Genomic DNA, 25,710 nt, shown 5'->3' with positions numbered 1-25,710 from the left:
AATAGAAATCTCGATCAAGCACCTTTCTGGCTCTTTATGGAGTGGCTCAAGCCAAAGCAAAGCTTGAAACTTGACTTGGGGAAAGGGAATTTAGAAATCTGGATGTTGCTCAGTTTTCTTTGCCCATACAGTCCTATTTTAACTTCAGATCTGTAAGGCAAGACACGAATAATACTGAATGGTATCGTTCGTTAAAATAGGTATTATATTTTTGAAGGATTATCCAGATGGTAAAGAGATAATCATTAATAAGCTCACCTGTCTCTAAAGATCAAGCCTCATAAAGGCAACTCCACAAGGGAGGGATCTCCAACAGGAGATCCTTCCCCAGTGGTGGTCAGCCTTTAAATGGTGTCTAGGAGAGATGGAGTCAGATTCCACCCCTTCTGGTCACACAGGTGCATTGCCTTCACCTGTGCTCCCACAGCTAACTTAGAGCTCGCCTCAGGCGATCAATCAGTGGTTCAGGCTGTGATTCAGCACTTCCCATACAAGATCAGAAATCACCGTGTTTTCCCTCCCTTATCGCTCCAGTATCAGGGGATAGAGAACTGCATTGCACCCCAGTACTATTTTACAACGCTGCCATCAAAATTGCTGGCAGGAGTTGCTTTGACTTTTTAGCAGTGTTCTATTTCATACCATATGTGTACATACACCAACGATGATATACCGCGTTTGTAACCGGAGAATGGCCTGCTTTATTAAACATCCCCCTTGCCAACAGTAGAAATGAACAGCCACAGTAAACACAGATGCAGTGAGGGAAGAATAGCCCGAGCCGAGCTGCTGCGCTTTGTACCTAAGGATGGAAACATCAACCTCTAATTGGCTCTGAATGCAGCCCACCTACTTAGCAAAATAGGCTGCCAAAAGCAAATTGCCCCGGTGCTCCACGCACGCTGCTGCCTTCCCATTGAATTCAGTCAAATGGGAGACTTCTGCCTTCATTTTCCAAACTCTCCATGAGTTGGCAAAAAAAATTGTCCCAGGGAGAGCCTATGTGCCTGGAATAAAAGCCTCCTGAGTATGCGTTCTCTCCTTTCACTCCTCCGTGGACACCGTCACTTCAGTCCTGGAAATTAAAATACAACTGCAAGGGGAAGAGAAGGTTGTGTTTATTTTGGGAAGAGGAGACTTTATTTTTATTTTATTTCTTCTGGGAAAGTACATTTTGGACGAATAAGCAAAACACAAATCTCTCTTGTAGCTCTTAAGCTATGAAGGACAACGTTCAGAGCTCATACGTTGTTGCGTTGCCAGCAGTGATATGCAGAGGCAGTGCAGAAAAAGAAGAAATTCCTGTATGCCATCCTAAAGCAATTCTGGTGGTTTGGGTTTGTTTTTAATTTTTTTTCCTTACACAAAACCACAGTCGCTGATTTTGGCCAAGCTTTTGCACTCAGGCTGTGGGATGTGGTGGGGATGCTCCTGGGACAAGCCTTGCTGTGGGATTTAACTCCACCACAGACAGAAGTGGTTGGTCAGTTGGTGGGTTTTCCAGCTGGCTGCTGAGATCTTTCCTTACAAGCTCGTAAAATTAATTGTACTGAAGTCCCATGAGAGAGGATAGCAGAGGTAGGAGAGAAAGGAATTGTTGCTTGGTTTCATGGTTTCTTCTGAACACCTTATTTATCATTTCTTCCCTGTATTTTGGTCAAAACCTTGCTTAGAAGCTCATCAGGTTGTAAGTTTTTCGCTTCCATTTCATCACTACTAAATTCCCACCTGCTTTGTCACCTCTGTTTTCTCATCTCAACATCTGGAAATAGCGTATGAGATCTGTGTTTCTTCTTAAGGGTGTCAATTTGCCAAGCTATTGGCTCATCAGTTTGCTCTTTTTCACATAATGCTTTCACACAGGGAATTTAAGACAGAAAAAGAGTGGTCAGAAAGAAAAGAGTAGCCGAGTAAACAAAGCAAAGATTTGCAAAACACTTGTCTGGATTAATCTTATTTGGGGGTAAGGGAAGGTCCTGGATGAATTTTTGCTTTTATAGGAACAGGGACACATGGTGGAAGGGGAGAGTGGTGAACAGAAGTATGAGCCAGAAGGGAGATGTGAGGACAGGGAAAATGCTGCTTGAAAGCATGATCAACACATAAGGGAGAAAGGCTGTAGTGGTGAGGGCATGGTGCTAATCCTGCAGGTGCACTTGGTTGCTTTTTGTATCCATCTCCAGGGCTCAGTTGAGTCAAACTTGATTTGCCCAGAGTCATACAAGAGGTCTCTAGAGAGAGCAAGATTATACCTGCTCGTTGCCTTTAGTCTGGACTAATTTTTTAAGGAAAAGATGGTACTATCTAAAAGAGAGCTCTGGACTCAGCATTATGTTGGAATTTAACCGTGCAGGACGCATTGGCACCCAGCTCCTGGCATGGAAACCTCTCCCCCTTGCAGCTTTAATGCCTCATGCTTGAATGGCATAGGGAGATGAGGCTGCAAACCAAACTCCACAGCAGGATGAATCACACTGTATTAGCTCCCTTCAGTGCTCAACCTGGTGCATCTGCATGTGTTGGAGGGGCTTGTGGCATGACACCATGGGATCTGGGAAATAGTTGCCTCATTTGGGAGTTTCCAGCATTTCTGCAGAGATAATGCCCAAATAATGTTCCCTTTGGCTTATACAGCAACAGGACGCTGGGCATCAGTAAAAAGTGACGTCCTGCTGAGGGGCTTTGTCTGTGTTTCAGTTCCAGCTCTGCTCTTCCCTACATGAGAGCTTCTGGTTTGGGTCTGTATTCATTCTATCCTCAACCCATCAGCTGGAGAGGAGGGATATCGACAGCCCTTGACCTGAGAAGAATTTGTCACCATTTAATAGGTATCAGCAGGGTTTGGATATGGCGACGCTGGAGCAGTGTAATCAGTAAGACAGAATCCAGGGGCCCAGAGGAGGAAATTGTGCAGCGTGCAGATACACTCGTTTATCTTTGTTCCCCTAACCATATCATCCTTCTCTTTAAGTGCATTTTTGTACTGTTTATCTTGAATATGTGCATTTCCCAGGAGAAGTCATTAGACCTGAGTGTGGCACCAGGAGCCCATCCCCATGTAAGCAGTATTCCTGTGCCACTCCCTGTGCATCCCAGCTCTGGTGCTCGGTGTCCATGGATGTGGCAGTCCCTCTCATGAGATGTGGGGTTGGGTTTGCCTTTCTGTTCAGCCAACAAATGACGTTTCCAGGAAGAAACTTTTTTTAAAATGGGGAGTCTCTGGGAGATAATTAGGTGGTTGTATAAATAATGAGTGAAAGCTAGATATTATCTGCCAGCTCTGTAGTCACATTTATAGAGAGAAGAGATGAGCTTTCTTCGGGGGCAGGAGAGTTTTCTCAGCTCAATTAAATGGACGTATAGTACCAGCCTGACACTGAGCATTTGTTCCCATAGAAGCCTGTTAAAGGGAAATACAGTTAATGTTGCATACAGCCAGTGTTTAGACCTCCCACTTGGATTATGAAAAATGTTAAAGCTAAAAAAAAACACTCATTATTTGAGTTTCAAAATCTGACTGTCTCCTGAATGCTCTCTGCAGCAGGGCGCACCTTTTCCACTGGCCGATTAGCTTCTTGTTATCTTGTTGCAAATGCCTGGCTTCGCTATTCCTGTACTTTATTTTAAAAGGCTTTTGCTCTGTGCAATTGAATATACTGTAATCTTCTTATCAAATGCTAAAGCTCTTTAGTGATGCCATTTTGAAAAGTACTTCAGTTTTTAAATTGCAAATTCTTCTCTGGCTAGAAGGTCTCTGTTCTGGGATTACGTAGAGGTTGTGAATATACATACACACACGTACACATACATATCTGTACATATATACAGTTACATGCATGTGATGTATAATGCATGGATACATATGTATATATAGAGAGAAACACACACATCTATAGGAAGGCAGCTTTGAAATCCAAAAGTAACGCCTCCTATTTCATTATGTTGACCTGTGACGTTGAAGGTGGATGTTGGTGGTATGACAATAGAGGCTGAACCTTCCCAACAGTATTCTGTTCTTTTTTGTTGTTGTGCAACAGATGGCAGCAGAGGTGCAGTCTGACAAAAAGGAGTCTGACATGGAAGTGTGTATGAAACAAAGATGTGTGCTTGAATTCCTCCAGGCAGAAAAACTTGCCCCCATTGACTTGCTGAACGTTTCTGGACACCTAACAGCAGATGTGAGCACAGTGAGGTGGTGGGTAGTGCGTTTCAGCAGCGGTGACAGTGACAGTGCATCACCTCCTCTGGTGCAGATCTTCGGTATGCAGGCTTTAAGTTCATAGCTGGTGAAGACACATGGCTACTGGTGGTAACTGGGTTGTAAAGCAGCATTCTGTAGCTGAGAATTTGCTCTATCAAAAGATGTTACTGTGCTGTTTGTGTTGGTTGTAGTTTCCATGGAAATAAATAGGAGGCATTGTTTTTGGAGCAACGTGTCTATGTATAAACATAAATGTGTGCGTGTCTACATAAAGGCTGAGAAAAAATACTGTCCCATTTGTGAGGCTGTACGTTTGTGGTTTTCCCTGTAGTACACTACAAAGTGTGGATACGGCTTATAAAGCTGGTAAGCATCCCCCTGGATCGTTTTGGGGTGCTTTTCATGTTGGTTTTTTTTTTTTTTGGTCTTTCTTTTGAGCTGCTTTCTCCTTGGCTTCAGATCATCCGAAGAGAAATTCTCCCTGAACAAGAGCAAACTTTTTCATTATTATTATGAAGTGAGAGAACAAGGCTTGTCTACTTTTGAGAGTAGAACTGAAACTCTGAGCTCTCGTATTCTGGTCTCACATCCGTCAGTAACTTGTGATGTGACTTGAAACAAAATCACTTAACCTGTGAGTCTGTTTCCCTACCTGTAAAATGGGGTTGAGACTAAGAGGGATACCATGAGCATTAAATATTTAATGTTTGTAAAGTGCTTTGAAGACAGAGTGCCACATAAATGCTTATCACTGTGTTGAAATAGGAGGAAGTGGATAACCTTGTGTAGGAAAATTTTGCTTGAAACTGTAACTTTGGGAATGAAGACCAAAGCGGGAGAAGAAAGGACATCTAACAAAGTTGTGTATTAATAATTTCAAGTGAAATGCACTTGAGAATCTATCTCGAAAAATTTAGAAGAGGAAGTCTTTGGGACCATTGAAAATAACCTTCAGAAAATCTTAGGATTTAGGAAGTAGGCAAAGTTGAACTTCTCTGCTAGAAATAAACTTCTTAACAAATTATTCTGTCTAGCCTGACCACGGTGATCGAGTATGTAATAGGGCCAGTATGTGAATGCTAGAAAATAAGATGTCTAGTTATAGACAGGCATTGTTTCTGAGTGTACATCTCATCCTTTCTAAGTGGATGTTATTACTTACCTAGAAGATCAAGGAAATTCAATGGATATGTACTTTATTCAGGAAAGAAATAGGTATAGCACTCCACCAATGAAGGCTGTTCCAGTCAGCTCCCTACACTTATGTCAACGTAGAAACTCTTTAAAATGGGGCAGACAAAATTTAATGATATGGTACATAGAGCAAAAGTTCATAACAAACGATGGGCAGTCTGCAGCAGTTCTTCCAGCGCTCCTTTCTCCTCATTCTTTTCCCCTACTTCAGCATGCATCTGTCCCATGGGCTACTGCTCTTCGTGGCAAGCCTGCTTCAGCATGGGCCATCCATGGGCTGTGCCTCCCTCAGGCCATATCCACTGCTGAGCTGAGCTAATGGGGCAAAAAAGAGATGTCAATGAGAAACGTTTGTTCACTGTAATGACTGAGATACTTTTCTGAGGAAACTTTTTTTTTTTTTAATATATATTATACACATATTAGAATGTTAGGTTTTACTTCATCAAGCTCCTGCCACTGGGTCCAAGCACTGTCAGATCCACAGGCTGCTGGATGGGGCTGTGGGACTGAGCTGTTCACAGAGAGCAGGATGATCATCATGATCTCCTGTGCTTTTGAGCCTTAAAAGTCCATACATCTGTAAGACTTAACAGGAACAGTGCAGTGTGTCATCCGCACAGCAGTCAAGGTGTCACAGCAAATCAAAAGCTCCTGCTATTTCTTTCAGACCTGGATTCAGAGAAAATGTTGACAAGTAATTAAAAGAATTGCTCAAACAGGGCTGAAAAATTGTGGTATACCTAATGAGATACACTTGTTATCTCAAAACTATTTGCAGCCTTGTCATTGGTAGTGCACATCTGCATCCGAACCTGCAAAGCAGTTGCACAGGATGCAGTTCCAGAAGCAGAGCGTGCTGCTGTTACTTCTCATTCCACGATGTTAGATGTTGTGTTTGATTTCTTTCCCTGGTATTTAGAGCTGTGACTTTATTCTGTCACGTGCTATCATCTACTACAATTATTTACTGAGAGTGTAATGCTTTTGTCTGGTCTTCCCATGCCCACTAATGTTGGTGCCTAAGAATTGCTCAAATTCTGGCAGTCGATGGTCTTAAATTTCGGCCCACCGTTTTTACTTCCTCAGAGATCCAGAATTTTTGGCCAAACTGATTAGACAAGCTACAACTACATTATTGTTGTTACATAGGATACGTGCTTCACTGAAGAGCTGTGAGGTTTACATGTGAGGAATTTTCTGTCCTGTGCAGCCTGGTGTAGGAAACTTGCTTTGGCAGGGGGGTTGGACTCAATGATCTCTTGAGGTCCTTTCCGACCCCTACGATTCTGTGATTCTGAATAATTCTGCTCAAAGTGATAAGTCTCAGTAATATATTCACTTGGATTTCCTTGCTGTGTTTGAGCTCTCTGTGAAAACCAACTCCTTAGTAAGTTTTGTAGCAGTAATAAAATAATTTGCTTCAGCGTCTCGCTATCAGATGTCACAACACACTTTTGGTTTTCCTCCTGATGTTTACGGGAGAATGGCAATGCGAGGAAAGATTAATCAATCAGGAAAATGATCTGTTATTTCCCTTTTTGTCTGTCCAAAGAAACTGTGATGCAAAGTGTCTCTGAGCAATGCGTATAATGTATGCGATTACTGCACGCTCAGCAGCCAAATGCAAACATTGCAAAGTAGAAACACAAGGTTTATCTAAAAATAAACAAAAAGGAAACAGAAATCTGTACTTCTGGTTCTGCACACAAGCTGTTCAAACAGTGAGATCTTAATAGTAGATTTAAAAGTGTCAACAGCAGCGGCCTTGGTTTTTTTTTTTTTGTTTTTTTTTTTGTATGGTTCAAACTTGTCAGCAAATTCAGCCTTCTGAGTGATAATAACACCAGACAGCTTACAGCAGGCCGTCCTTGGTGTACTGTGAAAAAGGAAAAAAAAAACCCATAGGAACAACAAGTATCTGTTGACCTGGGGTCAGCGTGGGAATCTCAGGTCACTGCTGCAGGTTGAAAAGCTTCTCGAGGAAAGAGCAAAATCCATGAAATTATTGTACTGCTTAACCACGCCGTGAGAGGTCAGAAGGGAACAGACCTCTTCAGGTTGTGTTTAGTTACAATGAATATTTTGCTTGCCGTAGTCACTTTGCACCAAATGGTATTTTGCACACCCTCTCCCCACTCCTCTGCTGACAGATTTCCTCAGATCTAATCTGAAAGCAGTCCCGTGCTCATTAGCAATTTTTCCATTTTCCAGCAAACCACACAAAATTATTCTAAAAGCAAGAAAGGAAATCATTTTGCTCCATGTACACGGATGGGCTAGGCCGCGTCCGTGCAAGAAGATGCAGGGATGGGACAGCAGAGAATATGCAGTGCTTCCAAATATTAAACCCTCATCTGTAAATTGAAGTGACTGCTGTTGCTGTTAAGGATGGCTTTACACATATTTTTTGCTGGTGTTGACATCTACTGGATAAATTCACTACTGGCAGGAGGAATATGCTCTGTTGCAAAGCGGAGGAGCGTGCTGTTCCCCTCTCTCAGGAGGCCCCGCTTGCTCACAGACCTTCACCGTTTCCTTTTTTGCTCTTTCCTTTGTGTTGTGTTTCATTCCTCAAATTGTTCTGTGAACAAAAATTGAATTTGAAGATAGCAAAATTGCAAGCGGGTTCGGGCAACAGACTGATGAAACAGCTGCAGTCTTTCAGAGACTTGAATTTTTCTGTTCTGCCCAAGGCAGCGAAGGGAAATTAGTTTATTAGTTTCACTTTGGTCACTGGTGAATATCATCCCCCCCCACAAAAATAACACTTTAATTCTGCCTGATTTGAAATAATTGACCGATCAGGAATGAGGCATGTGCGGGGAGCTACCAAGCCTGAATTACACCATAGGCCTGGAAGATCAATTGTTTGGGAGGAGAGCTGAGATGCTGCAGCCTTCTATTACACCTGCCTGTTTATTGCACTTGGCCGGAGGGGAAGGCACTGCGCCATTCTGATCTGTTGCCTCGGAGAAGTACGGATGTAAAAGGAATGCAAAATAAGGGAGCAGCAAGTGATTTTTTTTTATGTAAATACATTTTATATTGATACTGAGGACATTTGAGTAAACTGAGCTCCCAGTTTATAGAAGAGCATATGTGTTTCTCCTTCTTTCAATGCCAATATTCTTTGCTAAATGAAGTTTAAATTATTATTATTTTTTTTAGTTTCTTAATAATACTTGCCGTGATTGACTGGTAGCGGTAGCACAAATGCTTAGTAAAATTAGTCCCACTGGAAGATAATTCAGATGCTACATCTCTTCTCCTTACTCCTCCTTCCCCTGCTCTTTCTGCCTGTTTTAATGATTTCATTTTAAGGAAAACGACCTGAGGCACAGCAGAGAGAAGAAAAAAAATAAAATAAAAGCCACAACAACAGAAAAAAAATGGGATGGACTTATTCTTTGGCAAATTCACGGAACAGAAGTGAGGCCAGATGTTTGCTATACAGGCATTTGGCTTGTATATAAGATTCTCGCTACACGACTGCATATAGAGTCTTTGACAGCTTTGGCTGAACAGAAATGAATGATTGCTGTTCAGGATAAAATGCAAACGTTTTGGCCAGCGCTTGCAAATCTGGGAGGTTTACAGTTACATTCTAAACTAGGTTCTTGGTGTTCTTAAATCCATATTTAAGTACATAAATCAAATCATGCTTGGTAAGCATCTCTCTCTGTGATTTTTAAAGGTTCTACATCACCTAACGTATCTTGAGAGGGATTTTGTGAGCGGTTCGTGCTGTTGAGAAATGAGCTGATTCTTATTTTATCATGTTAGTTCTGAAGCAGCTAATTAAAAGCTTCAGACCTCTGACCTAGAAAAGGTAGGTTGCTGATTTACTGCATTCAGCAAACAGTCTCGTCCGACAGCTGGGAAGATAAAACAGGATTCGCTGGTGACAATTTTAAGTGAGAAGCAAGAAAAAGGTGGTGGAAGAAGTGATAACAGGAATGGCTTTAAGAGGCACAGGAGCAAGCTGAGAAGCAGTTGGCTTTGATACTGAGTGTGCTATTAGTTCATTAGGATGGTGGCACTGTCCTTCTGATTCTCAAAGTGTCTGCCTTTCAGAACAAAAATAAATTGCAAGTAGATATAAGCAATGCTTCTTTTGTTGAACCAACCAAGAATGAAATCGATCCATTTTATGAAACATGGCTATGCCATACAGAGGTGACGAGCTGTGATGGCATTCAGACAGATAGCGTGGGCTCTGGCTACCTTCCGTGACATCTGATAGGAAGGGAACATTGAGATTTGAAATCCCCTAGTGTCTGCCAGGTGAGCTGGGAGAAAAGTCCGATATTTCAGGAGTAAGGAGTTCCTGGTACTTACTGGTGCTGATGGTACCCGAGCCACAAAACTAGCAAATGTCTCCAAGAAATATGGCAAAAGAATCCCTCCTTTAAGTCCTTCAGGACAACAGTGTGAGCAAATCATGTTAAAACCTCTGAGACATGCATGGTGATATGGATTTTGCTAGTCTGTGTTCAGGAGATGTGATGTTTCTTGTTTGTTTCGGAGGCGTTTTGCATCTAATAAGCTCTTTTTATGTACCAGATGCTTAGTGGCTGTTCCATGCTGCAGTGTGCATGTGGTCTTCTTTTGGGGGAGTGATAAACAGAATGCCTCAGAAAACGCTGCGTGGTCAGAGGGCATCAGTCCTGAAAGAGAAAACGTATTGCATTCCTTGTTGCTAGCTGAAGCTTTTAAATGTGAACAGTGGCAGGGATGGGACAACCCAAAAATATTCTATAAGAGAGAAGAAGGGCAGTAACTTAAGTTTTGAAGGAAAGCAGGTGATCCTGAGAGATTTTGCTGTGAAATGTGATGTATTTAACCCTTTCCTTGGCAAGAGCCTTTCTCCTCTAATAGTAGTGATTGATTGATCAGTGTTCCCCAAGGGCTGGAAAATTGAGAATGACAGTAAATCAAAGGGAATTTCTCTTGCCTTGTCCAAATCTAATCTGAAGACCTAGTCCACCCCTCTCTGAAACCAGCCCCAAAAGACCCAAGATCTTAATTAAATTTTGTGAAATTTAATTTGTGACATTTGGCAACGCTGACAGTAGCTTATTCTACATTTCTGCTTTATTAACTATGAAGTCTTGAGCGAGATTAGGTATGTCAGATGCTGGCAGCCATTCCATGCATTTTAAGGAGGTGGTGGATTTCCCTAGAAGAAACCCAGTCGTGTCCCTGGCCTCCCTCCACTGCCTCTCGGTTTTGGAGCGTGTTGATGGGTGATGCCCAGCCATGCTCTGTGCAGGGAGTCACGGTGCAACTGCCAGCTCTGCTGCATGAACTATCCTGCACAACCCCCCTACCCCCCCACCAGCTGACAGTAAACATAGCAGCTTTTGGCATTTGCTTTTCTTTTGTTTGCTTTTCTTGCTAATGAGATAATTTAATTAGGGGAGTCAATGTTTGGGGCAGTGTTTTGTAAGCAGAAGTGTTACGGAGGGACGTGGTGGTTGTTTTTTTTTCTCTCTGCTCGTTTTTATTTAGCAAAGCAGCAACAGCTACCCAGAACCCCGTGGAGATGTCTGAGAAAGTTATTATGCCTTTGTGTAAAGTTCCGGTGGATTTTCATTTAGAAAATTGCTATGGTGGATTCCAGTTTTGTGGATGCAGGAGGACATTGCAGAGCCCAAGAAACTGTTGTGAATGGCAGCTACGGTTGATTTTTGGGGGATGGAAGGAAGAAAGGGTTGTGATCTGAACTTTCAGCTGTGGGAGTGTACCAGATCAAGTGAGAGACTTTTCAGCTAAAAACTGAGAGAGAAATGGAGTTAGGGATATTCTCAAGTTACCTACCTATCCTAAACCGTTTTATATCAATTTATAATTGGCGGTAGCTGTGTCTGAGGATATGGATCAGGGCCTTTGAAAATAGTCCAAGACATTTGACTGACAGGGGGCTTCCCCAGAAGATAACCCCTGGGCCTGCTGTAAACCCTGCACCTTTGTGTGTGTCCAAATTTGACACACGGCAGGGTTTGCGATGGCTTTGTTCTTCATCTTCTGTTCTAGCAGTGCAAACCTCAGGACCTCAGATGCCTCTGGACAACTGCAAATTTTTCTCACCCCGACAATGCTTGTGATCCATAAATTGCAGAGTGTGTTACCTATTCCACTCAAGTTGCAAAGGAACTGGGATTCAAAAGCAAAGAATGAAGCATGGGAAATGGTTTTATCTAATACAAATTTCTACTTGGATTTTTTCAGAAGCTTAATAATATGACATATATGTGCAGACTTTTTAATACCTCTGTGTTAGGAAGACTACATTCTCCTATCTTTGGGATAAAGACACCAAACCAGTAAGGTAGTGTTTCACTCTGATTGTTTTTGTTTTCAACTGGATAGTCTAGTTTATCTTTTTACATATCGAAAGTATTTTAAACTATCTATGTTCATCTTAAATACTCAAGGTTGTAGACATTTTTCTACAATATTTTGTGGCAGAGAGGCAAAGAACTGACGCGTGTGCTCTACATAGCAAATTCTGTCCTGGGAAGAAACCATGTTGGAGCTCTGATTTATTTTTTTTTAATGTGTCCCAAAGCATGGCCTCCTCTGGCATATATTTGGAAAATTAAATCCTATATAAAACCCTATGTAATCTCTTAAATCGCATGCCCCTTTATCACTTACAGGGTTAAGATTTTTTCTTTCTTTCTTTTTTTTTTTTTTTTTTTTTTTAAGATCTGATTGTAGCAAAGCAGCTCAAGTCTCTGTCTTGTCTTGGATTTTACAAGAGCTTTACAACTGTTTACAAGACTAAATCAGGGGTTTACAAAAGTAGACCTTGCTTGATAATAAAGTTGTTTCCTTGCCCCTCAAATATTTCTGGGTCTTATCTTTCTACACAGCTGCTTGTAGTTCAGCTTTACAGAATCTCTTGATTGGATTCCTACAGCCTCAGTCTAACAAAGAAGTCTTTCAATGAAGTTACCCAAATGGAAAAAAAGAAGTTAAGTAAAAATTGTGAAAATGGATTAGTCAGATCCATGTAGGCTTCTAACAATAATTCCATATATGTCTAAGAAAGTCCTTGTAGGCTATAAATAATGCAGCTCAAATTAAACATTTTGTTTTGTCATGCTACTGAAGTGAGGACTGGCTTCTGAAGCTGCCGGGTCTTCTAATTTATTACTTGTTAATATGCCCACTGCTTTAATGGAAAGAGTTTTTGAAGACACATGACTTTGCAATTAAATGATATCCAGAATTTATGGTAACACTCATACATTCCAATGGGGTTTTGGTGCTGATTATATAAATTAACGTCCTTAGCCCCATTGCCTCAGGAAGGGTTTGTTGTGTTGGTGTGTGCTGATAAAACTGCATCCAGTAGCATTTTGCCTGCAGCATGTATCTGAAATCATTTGAGATTAGGTACTTTGACATCTTCTGTATCACTTACAGTTCTTCATGCTAGATCTCATTACAGCAAATCTCTCTCTTCTTCTTCATCCTTTTATTTTTTTGTGTGTGTGTGAATCTCATGAAATACTTACACTTTGCGTGCACTTAACTGCTTTTTAAGCTCCCTAACAACCTATTTTACCCGTGCTTATGTTCATCCAGTCTGAAAACATGGAAGGCTATTTAGCTGCTTATTTTAACGTTTCAAACTCATTCTTTCTTCTCTTCCATTTCCCTAATGGCTGCGTACCTACTTCCGCTCTGCTGTCTCCCAGCTTCTCTTGTCAATCATATTCTTCTAATGTTATTATATAAAAGGTAAATTTAGAAACAAATGCTTACCCGGGAAAAATTTAAATTAAAAGGTTGACCTTTATTTTTGAAATCACTTAATGTAGTTGACTAATGGTCTAAGAAATCTGATTCTCTAGCTTCAGACTGGCTGAAAGCCTGTTTTTCCTTGTATTTATATCCGTGAGGACAGGCATTTTAAGGAGACTTTGACCAGATAAGCATGGAGAGCAAGGAAAAAGCTGCTCTAAGGCTCGAGCCAGACTGTCACTTAGTGGAACATGAATAGGAAACGTTTTTGTTGTGTTTTTTTTTTTTTTTTCTGCAGAACTGTGAGTGCTTTGGGCTTGGGGGAAGGACGGCTGTGTTTAAATGTATTGAGCATAAAATGAAATGCTAATCACTTAGGTTTAATAAATCTGCAGCAGTGATCTTTTTGAACCTGGTAAGAGGCCTGTAGTTAGCACACTGCTATCTCACATGCCCCTGGTCTTTTTCTTGCCTCTGTGTGTGTGTGTGGAAGCTGTGGAAACGAGGAACAAATGAGCTGGCAGAAGAGATGTGGTGAAAAATGAATACCAGCACAAAGGTGGTTTTCAATTAAAAAGGCAGGAGGGTTTCCGAATTGCCAAAGGGCTTGGGGTAAGTCTGGAGATCAGATATGTGGGCCACCTACAGTTATGACTATTTTAGACCCAAAGGTACTCACATTCTGCAAGAAAAAAAGTCTCAGGTGCTATTATTGAGTAACTTGTTTCTGTGTGAAGTTTTGGAAACTCCCGGTCTTCACGAGCAGAGGTGCTCTCACAATTTACTTTTCCCTCAAGAGAGGGTGATTTAAAGTCATTTCTTTTTATGGCCTCTCTCACTTGCAGCACTGTGTTTTGGCTGAGGAGGGCCAGGATTGACACCTAGGAGATTCATATTCCTCAGAGGAGAGGTCAGTACTGTTGCGTTACTCTCTTCTTCCTTATTCAGGCATCCCAAGCCCATCTTGCTCTGAAGGTAAATTATGGAAGAAAGGGCCATGTTCCTGTACAGTCCTCTGTCTCCAGGGAACTTTGCACAGTCTTTCTCTGAAACCAGGAGGGTCTCTGTGCTTGGCATGGCTCTTGCAATGTCTCCCTCTTCAGGGACTGAGACAGGCATTTTCTTTGCTTTGCCACATCACTAAATCTCGTTTTAGATTTCTCATTGGATTTTTGTTTTCCTCTGGTTGCACCTTTCTACGCAGCTCTCCCTTAACGCCAATTTGATCTTTTTGCTTTGTATTTATCGGCTCATCCTGTATCAGCTATGGGTTTCTCTCTCTCCTCCCTCTCTGGCAAGGGTGCTTTTTCCCCCTCCAAGAAAAGTCTCGTTCTTTTTGGCTGCACAATGAAATCCTTTGATTCTTTGTGACAAGCAGGAACACACGTTTCCTTTCTAGTCAAGATTAAAGACACCCAGCTACTCTGGTGATTACATCCTAGTAGAGTGTGGGGGAAGGCCTGTCTCATTGCCTTCACCACCTTCACAAGATGGTATGTCAGTTGAATTAGCTGTACAGAGTGATTTTCAGCAGTGGCAGCCTGCAATAGCCCTCCTCTCGGTCTTCTGTTCTGAAATACACATACCCTATATTCTATCTCTCTGTCTATACTGTGGTTTTCTGGCTCCAATGGAGGACGTACATATCTGAGATAGCTTTAGCTTATCTTCTCAAGAGCTGGCTTTTAGGCTGGGTGGCAGGAAGGTTCATTCTTGCTGAAAAATGGGCTCCAAAACGGGGGTTGATGGATTATATTTATATCTAAGGCTTAGCTGGGGTAGCAAATTCACTGTGGACAGTACTGGGAGCTTCCCAAGTCTGAAACACAAGGTGAAAACTTTCTTCTTTAGTGTGGTGTTCAGAGGGATCTTAAAGCTATTTGAAGGGCCTAGAAAAGAAAGTCGTGTGTGCATATAAATGTTGAGAGAAACTTTCCTTTAAAAGTGAAAGCCAGTGAATTATTTGTAGGTATTGATATTGACATTTGTAAGCATTACTGTCTTTCTCCCCTCCTCCATAGTAGGAAGGTGGGGGGGTGGTGGGGTTTTTGGCTTATTCTTAGGAAATGACCTAAAGAAATCCATGTCTGGAAAATTTTAGGGTAAAATTGGATATGAATCTGCATCAGAGGAGGGACAGGCTGTGTATCAGGAAAAGGTTCTTCAACAGAGTGGGGGGCATGCAACAGGCTCCCCAGGACAGTGGGCACAGCCCCAGGCTCAAGTAGCGTTAGGACAGGGTTCTCAGACATAGTGTTCAGATATCGGAATTGCTAAGAAGTGAGTTGGGGTGAAAACGCTTCTGTGTGTTTGGTTAGCTACTGCTGCCCTTGCTGTTTGTGTTGGTTTGCAGTGGCCTCCTTCACTGCCGTTTCCCAAGAAGGTTTGAGCTGTCTTGTGTCAAGTTCTCTGTAGAGGAACGTGATGACTAGGCTTGGCTCGGAACACAGTTTGTTGGCAAAGTTTTTCTTACGAGTACTAAAGAGGCTTGAAGCATTATTATGATGACGATTATCATCTTGAGGAAGATAGCCTAGACAAAGCATAAACTCTGGATCCAAAAATACATTTAAAAATAAGCCAGCCTGTTCACAAACCGTTCCTTACCTCACCCAGCAGCTATTTATGAGAACATTTTATATTGTTTCTAATTTTAAGTAATTAATACCTAGCACCAGCAGCTGAATACCCATTTATTAGATAGCTATCCCCTCCGGTATTTCCGCATGTCTTCTTGCTGTCAAGTGTCTTTGTACCCAGCCAAAAACGACACGCTTGCAGCAAGCAGTATATATTTAATGCGGTACACTTTCAACCCTTGATTTTATTTTTTATTGGAAACATAATAAAATACAGTAGCTGGACAAAGGAAAGAACTTGCTTGTGAAGAGGTTGGTGGGTTTTAAGTAAACTTCTTAATGCATGGCTTAGTCACCAGCTTTTTTCCTGCTTGTTATTGACGTAATTGCCTGTCAGTCTCATCTGATAGTAGAATTGCTGGGGGCATGGTGTCTTGGATCGTGTGGCAAAAACTGCTAGCTATTGACTTATGTGCATGTGTGCACTGCTCTCTGCTGAATTAAATGTCAGATATACTCAAGTGTGTGGGTGGGTGGGGGCTATGTGATTTGGTTCTCTCTCGTTGCCTTGTCAAGAAGTACACTAGTACAGCTAATGGAGATCCTTGAGCTCAGAAGGAGAAGGGCATTCAATTGACAGCCACCTTCCAAACAGTCAAAAAAAGATAGCTTCATACAGTGGGGGAAAATGTGTGGTTTTAAGAAGAAGCTTTTCCAGAGGCAAGGAATAATAAAGTCTCTTTTCAAATGGAATTTTTTCACCTTTAAAGACACTATCTTCAGGTAGTACCTGAGCATCACAAAAAGGCTCCAAAGGAGTCTAGGTAAACATCAGTGAAACCTCAGCCTTCAAGCCATCAATCCAAGTCTTGTGCCAAATCCTACCAGAGTAGAAGAGATGGGTCTGTTGAACTACACAGAGTACTGGTATTGCAGTCAATATCTTAAAGCCCTACTGTGTGGGCCCCACTATGTGCTGGAGGAGCTCATTGCTGCAGAGGGGCACAGCTATCTCCAGTGCAGGTTCTTGGGAGATCTTTGTTGGACGATTATGACTGTAGTAGGGATTTTGTTTGTTTCTATTCTAAACACATTTATAGTATTGATTTTTTAACTGAGGAAGAATTTTCTTCCTCTCAAGCCAGTATCTCTCTGGTGAGCTAGGTGAGCCTTTAATACACTGCATTTAGTCATAGTGACTGGTTTAGTTTGCCTTTTTTTTTTTTTTTCAAATTCTACCAGGTGAATAGCTATTAAAATTGTTAGGCACGTTGTTTTACATCACTTCTAACTAACATCTCTCAAAGTAGTTTGTTATCTTTAAGTTTCTGGGTGAGTTTTGTTTCAGCTTCCCTCCTCAGCCATTATGAGCAGATATTTTTACTGTCTATTTTTGTATTTAAGAATTTGTAAAGCAAAATTGCTCCAGCTGACCCGTTGTTATTATTACAAACAATTTATTGCATCGTGTGATGCAAATAAAATAAATCAGATGCTGCACTGACCTAGATACTCATTATTTATTTATGGGAATAAATATATTTAGCATTTATTTATACTGTTCTTCAATTCCAAATGCTGCAAACTCTCAGTTACTCAGACCTCTGCTGGGAAAATAACATTATTGCCACCCATTTTGCAGGTTAGAAAACCTCAGCGAGAAGACTTTAGTAAGTGCTGTAGGCTATGTAAGATGTAATTATAAGAACTAGGATTAGATGTTGGGAGTCTCAACTCCCTGTATTGTGTGCAGACGTCTTGTTTCTGGCTGATAAAATCTGTGGATAACAAAGACTGAGGGGGTAAGGAATGATAAGGGCAGGATGATCACACAAAGTGATTTGGTCATTTGATTGTACATTTGATTGAGTACATTAAGTGTTTTAAATCTAGCTGAAAGCACAGGAGGAGATGAGAAATGTTGGCTTGCCATGGCTCAGATGCCCTTGGGGTGAAGTGCTTCTCTAAGAAGGCCTAGTGTAAAGCAAGGGAAGGAACAGTGCAGACTGGTACTCAACTTTGAAAACAGAGAGGTAATGAACAGCTTTAGCAGGCAGATTTTTCTCTCCAGTGTTTAGGAGTAATGTTTGGTCACACATCAGGTGCAGAAAAAAGTCATAAATCTGAAGACTGTTGAGAAAACTACAAGATGGAGCTGTTGGGAATGTTTTTCTGTTATCAAAGCATTTGAATGATTTTCTTCTGACTTCCGTGCTTTGTGTGCTCTTGTTTGTTATTCTGCTGGAGAGTTTAGGCAGATGGTGTTTCATCGGGTCTGAGGCATGGGTGTCTCCACCACATGCTTGTAGCTGTTCAAACTCTCTCCTTTCTGTTCTTGATTAACATTTACAACACCATTGCTCTCTTCCTCCTGACGTTCAGCTCAGAAAGGGAATGAAGCAGCACCCCTGTGGTGCAGAGAAGGTACAGCAAGGATTTGCCCTGAGGATTGTTGGGTACAGGTGATGTGCTGGGGCCTCAACCCTAACACCTCTTCGCTTTCAATCCCTCAGGCAAGGTCTCGAGTTCCCTGTGAGCAGAAGTTGCCCTACATCGAGATGTCACGGCACCACAGCCGGTTTGAACGAGATTATCGGGCCGGGTGGGATCGTCGGGACTGGAGCTCCAACGGCAACCACGTCAGCAGCACCAACTGCAGCAGTGCTGCCAGCACCAATAGCAACAACCGCCCTGGGCTTCTGCCCCTGCCCATCGTCCCCTCCCGGCTCCCCACTCCAGCCACAGCCACTTGCACCACCGTCAGCAGCGATGTGATCACGAGCCTGGTAGCCAACTCGTCTCCAGCTTCAACTACCAAAGTAAGAACTCTGTATTCTTTATCCCAAGCGTGATGCGTTGAGGGGAAATTAGAGGTGGAACATCATCTGTCCCTTTGCAAAACCTGCGTTCACATTACAGCACATCCTTGTGTAGATTGTTCTTCCTCAAAGACTTAGAGTGCCCGTGTTTCTGAGAGGCCCAGGGCTGAGCAGAGTAAACTGCACTTTTCTTGCAGCACTGCCTACATTTGGGCTTTCCATTACTTTTCCCAATGTCGTTCCCATTTTTGCTTTTGGGAATGCTCTTCCTCTCCGTTCACCAAGGCAGGGCTGTGTTTGACAATAGGTGGATATGGTTTTGACACAGAAGGAGCAGAAGAGGAGCAAAGGCCATAATTTTGTCTGAACTGTGGGTTTTTCTTCTCTTCAATTGTTACTTTCCTATAGGGTTTTCATAGCCTTGTTAGTAGTGCAGATTAGTGTGCGACAGTGGGACTGTTATAACCAGGCTCTCTCAATTGTATAAAAGTGCACACTAAAAAGGAAGAAAATGATGGATCAAATAATTGAAATCACTAGTAAACCACTGATTTCTTTGTTTTGTTTTGTTCTAATATATAATTGGGGGAGGGGGCAACTTTTCCTTAAAGTACTAATTTATTTTTTTTTTAAATCTGCAAAGTACAAGTTATTATTCTAGTAGAAAGTTGGGGCTTCTTTGTGCATGCAAATTCAAATAGAACAGCTGGGGAATACAAAACCCTGGCAAATTGTAAAGGTGACCACAGTGTTAGCAAAGTGAGCCAGAAGCACTGCTGGTTTTCTTTTTATGATATTTAAATTTTCTTTCAACTTGGTTTCATTTTAATAACTGCAAGTGCCAAATGCAGCAGACACAGACAGGGGGAAAGGAGACAATAAAGTTATTTAAAGCCAAGAGTAAGCTGAAATTTTACCGCAGTACCATTATTATATTGATTTTATTTTTCACACTGTAGAAAAACAAGGTCAGTGCTCTAAAAGGAAATATTAGGACAAAGTTTACGTTGTCTATGGTTTTAAAAATTTTCCACAGAGTCTTAAAATTATTTTCATTTGAAGGAAGACAATCAGATTCTGATAAAAACATATTTAGAGTTCCCCAGGCACTATCCACAGATAGATGCATTTCAATCACGCTTTGTCTATAGAAGATTGAGGCAATTTTGGAGCCAAAGCAGTCATTTTATTTATCATGACCTTTGTTCCTGGGTCTACTCAGAGTCCAGCTATTGTCTGAAGCTGATCAGCCCTTCTCCCAGATGTTCAAAACCATTCTGAAGCACAGCAGTGCCAGTAAACCATGTGTTTATTGAGGGAGAGGAGGCAGGAACTGCAAGTTAAATGCCTTTTGATCATATGTTCAATGTGAACTGTTTTCTAAATTACCTTATTAGGCAATTTTCTGATTACTTTCATTAGTAGGAATGTTTTGGTATGAATAGATCAAAAGCAATAAACCGTCAAGAACGGAGGTAGCATGGGACACTTTTTGTTCAGAGAACTGTTAATCAGCTGTGTAATCTCCCATAAAATTAATGTGCAAAAATGCCTACAGTCTTTGCCCCAGCCTCTTCTTCCAAACATCAGCTGCACAGCTCTAAAAATTCAAAAATGTGTGTGCTAAAGAAAAAACTTTGAAAGGGAAGGAAGGTAGGTAGGATCAACAGAGATGTAAGAGTATAGTGCGTAGCAAGCTTCCAACTAATGATGTGAAACGGTGTCAGAAAAAAACATCAGCTGCTCATACATACTCATGTTCACCCTTCCTGGCTCTGTCTATCTCCCTCACACACAACTGATTTACACTTGTGGTCAGCAATGTCCGCAGCCAGTGTCTTTCTCTCGCAAAATCCAGCTAATGGTTAACCATAAAAAAAAAATAAATAGGTCTGTAGTGGTTGCTTTAAAAAAAAAAATAGGGATGTGCCAAGATTTCTTGAGCTGTGGAGAGTTCACAGTCTACTGCCTACAGCCATTTTGGGAGTATTTTTATGGGGTACCAGCTCATGGAGGGCCAGTGGCAACATAAACTGAACATCTCAGTTTAATTTTGTGATCAGAAATGGGATATTAGATTACCTGGCTGTACTCTTCTGCAGTCTGAACCTTCCTCAGTGTCATGGCAGCTGTCATTAGACTCAATGACTAGCTGGTGCCCCACGCAAGTGACATGGTGTATGAATAAAGCAATCATGATGTTTTGGAGCAAGAAGACTGAGAACCTGGTTCTTTTTCTATCATGGTCCAAGAATATGGGTAAAGGTAGTAGTGTGCATTCAGGCTGAAGGCAGAAAGGCCTCTGCTTCATCCAGTTACCAGTTTTGACTTCGTTGTATCTTCCTGATCTGTTTTGAAGAGCAGGAAGAGTGGATGCCAACCCTTTGTTTTATGTTCCTTCTATTTGATTATGCTCCCAGTTACAAGCTTGTTTCATTTTTTTTATAAGTCATTTACTCTGCCTTCGGATTTCTGGTCATCGGTTCCTCTAGTTTCCTGCAGTGTACCAGTTTTAGTAGCCTCCAAAAGGGGACTGTGTATCTTTTTGTGTCCTGTCCAATTCCTCATTTGCCTTTGAAAATCTGGATACTAAAACCGTATGCAATATTTCAGCATCATACTGTTCCTTTGTACAGAGATAAAAGTGCTTCCTTCCTCTGTTCCCGTGTATACAGAGCTGATAATTGTTCCAGACTTCTTTTGCCAAGATGCTAGAAGCACACATAGTGTTTCCCACTTTGATCCATGGAATCACAGAATCATAGAATGCACAGTCATATGTTCATTGTACGCTTATATGTTCATGGAGTCATACGGCAGTCATGTGGTTCTGTCGTATGGTACGATGTCCATAGAATCATAAAATGGCTTAGGTTGGAAGGCACCTTAAAGCTCATACAGTTCCAAGTCCTCTGACATCCAGAGGCTTGCCACCCACCAGAAGAGGCTGCCCAGGGCCAACGTGGTCTTGAGCACCTCCAGAGATGAGGTGTTCACAGCTCCTCTGGACAGTTTCCATGCCTTACCACTCTCTGAGTAAAGAATTGTTGCCTAACATCTAACCTAAACCTTCCCTCTTTCAATTTAAAACCATTCCCCCATGTCCCATCACTGTCTGTCCATGTAAAAAGTCAGTCTTCCTCCTGTTTATAAGCTCCCCTCAAGTAATGGAAGGCCACAGTAAAGTCTTTCCAGAGCCTTCTCTTCCCCAAACTGAACAAGCCCAGCTCCCTCAACCTTCCTCCATAAGAGAGGTTCTCAAGCCCTCTAATCGTCTTCGTGGCCCTCCTCTGAATCCACTTCCCATCTTTCTCACGTTGGGAGAATGGGCTGCCTTCCTTCTCCTACACACATAGGTTTCCCATTTTTTGCATGAAAACTCGTCATTTCACATCATAGCCTTATTGTCCTTCTTCCCACTCCTTTAATATTTTTATTAATCAACAGATTCAGCATTGCTTTGCACATTTATTTCCAAATCTTGTTTGAAAAGTTGATTACCTTTTAGCCTAATATAATTCCTTGTCTCATTTCCCATTGGCAGCTAATCTTCGAGAAAAAAAACATCTGTTTACCAGTTCTTCATTCATTGCTGTTGTGAAGCGCAAAGTCTTTAATTCAAAACATCGCAGTGTTAAGTCAATAGTTATTAAAAATACGTACACATGCCATTGTTCTCTATTACATGTTATCAAGTAGAGTCATAATCTTGTCAAGGACTAAATTGAAGTCATTTTGACAAGATCTCAGATTTCTGATGTCCATATTGACAGGCTTTGGTGATATTCCTGTCCTTCAACTCCTGATTAACTGAAACATAATACAACAAATTCAGAATGGAAGAAAAGCGTTGTTTTCTTTCTTGGTACTTGTCTGGACTCTGAAACTGACTCTATTGGTGATGGAATTACTCAGGGAATCTGTCGATAGTTATGAGGAGCACTAGACTATATAATCTGGCTGAACCATTAGGTCTTTAAATTATGATGGAAACGTATCTAAGATTAATGACTTCACCCTGAATTATGAGATACAAATGGAAAAAGCATAGGAAGGGAGAGGAAAACTTGATCAAATTAAATGTTGGAGAGAAGTGAAACCATCTTCAGAGGGATGTTTAAGATACGTAATGCCAGTGATGAGGGGGCTGGGCATGGTCTGTGTTTTTATGCGTCAGGAAGAGCTTTTTACATCTTTTTGTGGAGGGCTTTGGAAGGATTTTATTACTAATTATTAATGTGTAGGAGAATTTTAGAACTAATTATACTTTGCAGACCTTTGAAATTTGTTCTCAAAGCGTACCTGTAATCTTCTTAGCACAGATGCTTTGGTACAAATCACACTCAGTGGATCTGCCACGTTTAAGTACTTACGGATGTTTGGTCTGCGTTATTTAAACAACAAAAAAAAAACCCAGCCCTGTAGTTTCCTAAGCTTTATTTTTTACTGAACAAAAAAATGGTGGTACTTTGCACTGCTGTAATCCATTTCATGGGAGGCTACCAGTAGGCATAAGAAAACCTATTTAAACCTCAACGACGTATAAAAAATAATTTAATGCCTCACTTCCAGTATACCATCAGGGAAGCTGAGGCACTAGGAGGTTTTGATCATTTTCTTCGTTGGAGATCCTTTCTCAAGCCTAAAGTAGTCAGTAGGAGAAAGTGCTGCCGTTAAGCTGCTGCATTTGTGGTGTTTCTTCATATCCTGAGCCCAGTCAGGTACGGTGATGGAGCTCAGGTTTGGGTTTGCCCGTGTTTGTGAGGCAGTGTTCGTTTTCCTGCAGTGAGGTTATTTGTTGGTAGAAGGAAGCTATCAAAGAAATCCATATAAGACTGCAGCACTGCTTAAGATATTGGCAACAAAACACTCAAAAATTCATTTAAGGATGCTGCCTGCCATTCCAAGTATGTTTTCTGTTCATCTCAACAGCACCTTCATTCTTTGTTGCTTTTCTGAATTACTTTGCGAGTTACTTGTACAATTTTCTCCATCAAAGCTCCTGTATCACAGCTTCAATTTAGAAGTGTTGTCATGGGCTGTAATTTGAAATTTTATTACCAAGAGATTTTTTGGTAATAGAACATTTACTTTTATCATCTCTATATTATTTTTAAATGCCTGAAAAGATTGATACATCAACAGAATCCGTGCAGTACCAGGCAAGATCTATTTTTTTTTTCAACCTTAATTTTAAAAACCCTTTGCTTGGAACACAAATTGATTCTTAAGCCCCCACACACTTAATGATTTGTTATTCTCAAGGTTAAACCTATGACAAATCTTATAAAAATGCCAGTCTTTGGTTTTGATAAGATTTTCTCCAGCCAAGCTCAGAGATAACTGTATAGTTTTAAGTCTTTAAATAGCATAACTGAGATGTGATCCTGGCTTCAGCACTCCTGTAGCATTTAAGATGTGTGCTGTTGCTCCCGTAGTCTTGATCCCACTGTGGTTAGCCACGCTTAGGATGTGGGAGAGAAGACAGAGATGGTAAAACATTTGTTCACCGCTCTGGAAATCCAGGCAAGGATTGCAGGGGAAAAATCGCCCCCACTGCTTTTGTCTCCGTGCATCATAGCAAGCAAATCGTGTTGAAAAAATGCGTGGGGAGGGAAAAATATATATGCTAAAGGAAAAACAAGTTGATCCGGCTGAGGAATGCATGGTAAAAAGGAATGAAGTGGAACAGCACAAAGTAAAATGATCTGTGTTTCCTTTCGTTAAGGTCCAAAAAAGCGTGGTTCCCTCAATGGCAGTCTGTCATATGCAGCCAGTTTGCTGTACATTGCAGAATTTATATTGTCTGTTCTCTTTCTGTCGTGTCTGAGGTGATGATTTGCTAAGCTGGTGTATGGCTTCCACAAATATTTAAAATATTGATTAAGCAGAGGAAAAATAAACATGAATTGTTTTTCAAGTTACGCCTTATGTTGTACATGACTAATTACATACAACAATTTGCTCTGCAATGGTAACTGAAATTTATGTACTCTTTTTATTATAAAACATAAGAGGCTTGCATAAAGAGAGAGATTATAAATATTGGAATACAACAGTTGCTAGAAAACAGTCAAAACATGCAGTGCTGAAGTATATAGGATTTGCTGTTCCAACCTCTCTGTTCAAAGCTACTCCACCAGTCCCTCGAGGGATTGTATTGATAGTTGGCATATTTTTGTCACCATTTCAGATAGAAGCCTGTCAATTCTTTGATCTGGGCATGATGCAACAGTGCAGACCAAATGCAGCAGTGGCAAAAGCTGCATTTTAGATCCACCTGATTCTTTTGGCAGATTACTCTGATGCTAGGCAAGTTACTTCTACGTGGAGCTGTAATTATGACCGAATATTACATTGGGTGTAGGAAATCAAAGTAGTGCCCTGAGTATCTTAAGATACAATGTTTTGTAACAGAAGACAAGGATGGGTCTTTCCTGGTGCAGAAATCACATTCTTCTGGTTCTCTAGGTTTAAAAGTTCAATAGACTTTGCATAATTTAGCCTTTGTGGTGATGTATCATTGATCTGGAGTGCAGCTTCCAGTCCGTGCTTCCTGTAAGGGTTCTGCAGGCAAGGAAGAGCAAACACCCAACGTTCATGACACTGGTGATAGTTGTGCACCATTGCTCCAGCTTGGCCAGGGTGAAAGCTCCAGAGTGCTTCCCCTGAAATTACCGTATTATCCTGTTGGTATCCCCACATAATTTTGACAGGTGCTATTGATGGACAGGGCCTCTGCCAGGAAGAAGAGGAAGAAACACAGAGATTTGATCCTTGACTCGCAGGAGTCCTTTTTCTTGTCTTAACTGTAAGTTAACCAGCAGTTTCTGTGCTTGGAACTCAATAATAACTTCTGTTCCACAAATATGGCAGTGAAACAAGTGTTGGGAGGTAACTGTGTCACCAAGGGACAAGAGTGCATGGAGAGATCAGTGGTGGGTTCCAGAACTGACGTGCTGAAGCCTTGATGTAAGAGGAACCAATCCTCCCTGTTCAACAAGCTGAAGAGATACTTTGGGCAGTTCTCAAACTCCTCTATAGAAAACTGATCTTAATCTTTGGCTGTACAGAGCACTTCAATTGTGCTGATGATCTACCAACATCATCTTATCATCCTATTTCAGTATTTCTTTTCATATGTATTTTTACATCTTCT

General features: G+C 41.3%; 1 protein-coding gene across 1 annotated transcript in view; it reads left to right on the top strand.

The window, feature by feature from the left end:
* The window catches only part of KLHL29 (kelch like family member 29), a 393,606-nt gene that overhangs the window by 128,541 nt on the left and 239,355 nt on the right, over positions 1-25,710 (top strand). The window contains exon 3 of the mRNA XM_065730651.1: positions 18,246-18,551. Coding sequence (XP_065586723.1) covers positions 18,291-18,551 — 261 coding nt within the window. The 5' untranslated portion in view covers positions 18,246-18,290. The remainder of the gene's footprint in view (positions 1-18,245; positions 18,552-25,710) is intronic.

The sequence above is a fragment of the Cyrtonyx montezumae genome, unplaced genomic scaffold, assembly GCF_038088225.1.
Source record: "Cyrtonyx montezumae isolate F1298 unplaced genomic scaffold, pur_monq_1.0 scaffold_13, whole genome shotgun sequence".
Classification (NCBI taxonomy): Eukaryota; Metazoa; Chordata; class Aves; order Galliformes; family Odontophoridae; genus Cyrtonyx; species Cyrtonyx montezumae.
This window is presented reverse-complemented; position numbering and strand designations above follow the sequence as displayed.